The sequence below is a fragment of the Epinephelus moara genome, chromosome 6, assembly GCF_006386435.1.
Source record: "Epinephelus moara isolate mb chromosome 6, YSFRI_EMoa_1.0, whole genome shotgun sequence".
Lineage (NCBI taxonomy): Eukaryota > Metazoa > Chordata > Actinopteri > Perciformes > Serranidae > Epinephelus > Epinephelus moara.
Window position 1 is genome coordinate 41,828,284 of NC_065511.1, and position 1,425 is coordinate 41,829,708.

At 39.7% G+C, this 1,425-nt stretch overlaps 1 protein-coding gene across 1 annotated transcript in view; it reads right to left on the minus strand.

Moving 5' to 3' along the window:
- Positions 1 to 1,425, minus strand: part of LOC126392473 (collagen alpha-6(VI) chain-like) — a 69,243-nt gene that overhangs the window by 11,900 nt on the left and 55,918 nt on the right. Inside the window, exon 30 of the mRNA XM_050047885.1 lies at positions 383 to 415. Coding sequence (XP_049903842.1) covers positions 383 to 415 — 33 coding nt within the window. The remainder of the gene's footprint in view (positions 1 to 382; positions 416 to 1,425) is intronic.

Consider the following 1,425-nt stretch of genomic DNA (forward strand, 5'->3'; position numbering starts at 1 on the left):
GCCCGGCATAAAACACGATCCGGATTGATTACATTCTTTTTGGAAATACCTAATTTTCTATTTTAGAAAACAGTATTTTAGAACAGTGGTAATAGTCTGGAAACATAAATATTTTTCCATACTTTATTTTTCATTTTCCATACTTTTTAATACCTGGAAATTGATCAAATTTATTTCCATACTTTTCCATACTTGTGTAGGAACCCTGTATGTTTGTAGCGTGGCTGTTCATCATCCACCTGTCATCTGTCAGACAAATGTAGCGCAGTAAAAATACAACAGTTACCTCTAAGATGTGGAGAAGGAGGAGAAGGAAGAAGTATCCTAAAACGATCTTAAGCACAGTATTTGACTGAACAGTTAGATTCCAACAGTGACTTACAGGCTCTCTCTCTCCAGGAGGACCTTTGGGACCCTGGATGGAGAGAAAAGAACGACATCAGTAAACTGGTATCATTATGATTATTAAAACTGTGATAATCCACTGAGGGATTTACGGTCAGACACCTTCTGACACAAGAACCAGGCAGAAGATCTGCGCTGTGTTAAAAGCTCCCAGTAGTTTTAACTGTGTAACATTTCGATCTAACAGAGATCTTCATCAGGCATTTTGAAATCACAAAACAGAACAAGCAATATTAAGACACAAACACATTCATCTTAATCCACTCTCAGGTTAAAACAATCAGAGCAGAGCTGCACGGCGCTCTCTGACACTCCTACATGGGGAACAGAACACAGGTTCATCCCAATACCTGATCTCACATCCACGTTTCCCTCACTTGCATCTCTTCCTCGTGTCTTAGCTCCGCCCTCGTAGGACACGGAGGGAGAGATGAGGAGACAGATACATAGGAGATACAGTAAAGATACAGATGCAGTTCTCTGTAGCAGAGTAGCAGTGTTTCCTCTCCGTCTAACAAACACATGAACAACAAACTGTGTATTTTATAATCTGTCCTGTGTCCTGCTCAGAGTCATACTGTGTTTATATGATTTATTCATTGCTTGCATCTGTATTCATTGATATTGTGATTGTGAGTTCATCAGTTAATAACCCAGAATATGGCTGTGGTGTCTTTGAACCCTGGAAATAATTTATTAGGCCAGATGTTTCAGGGAAAATTGAAAATCTGTAACTCATCAACCTGACGCTCAGGAATGATCAGCCTCAGTGGGAGTGAATGCTAATGATGCAATGTCAGTGATGTTAAAGTGTTTCTGACAGACAGGCTCTCTGACTATAACTGTATCAATAATAACAGCTGATGAGGGAAATAACAGATGATGAAGAGAAAACTATCTTACTATATAATGACGAAAACTCTGTGTGTGTGTCTGTTGCACGTTTTTCTCCTCACTGACTTGGTCAATCCATGTGAAATTTGGCACAGTGGTAGAGGGTCATGGGAGGATGCCAATGAA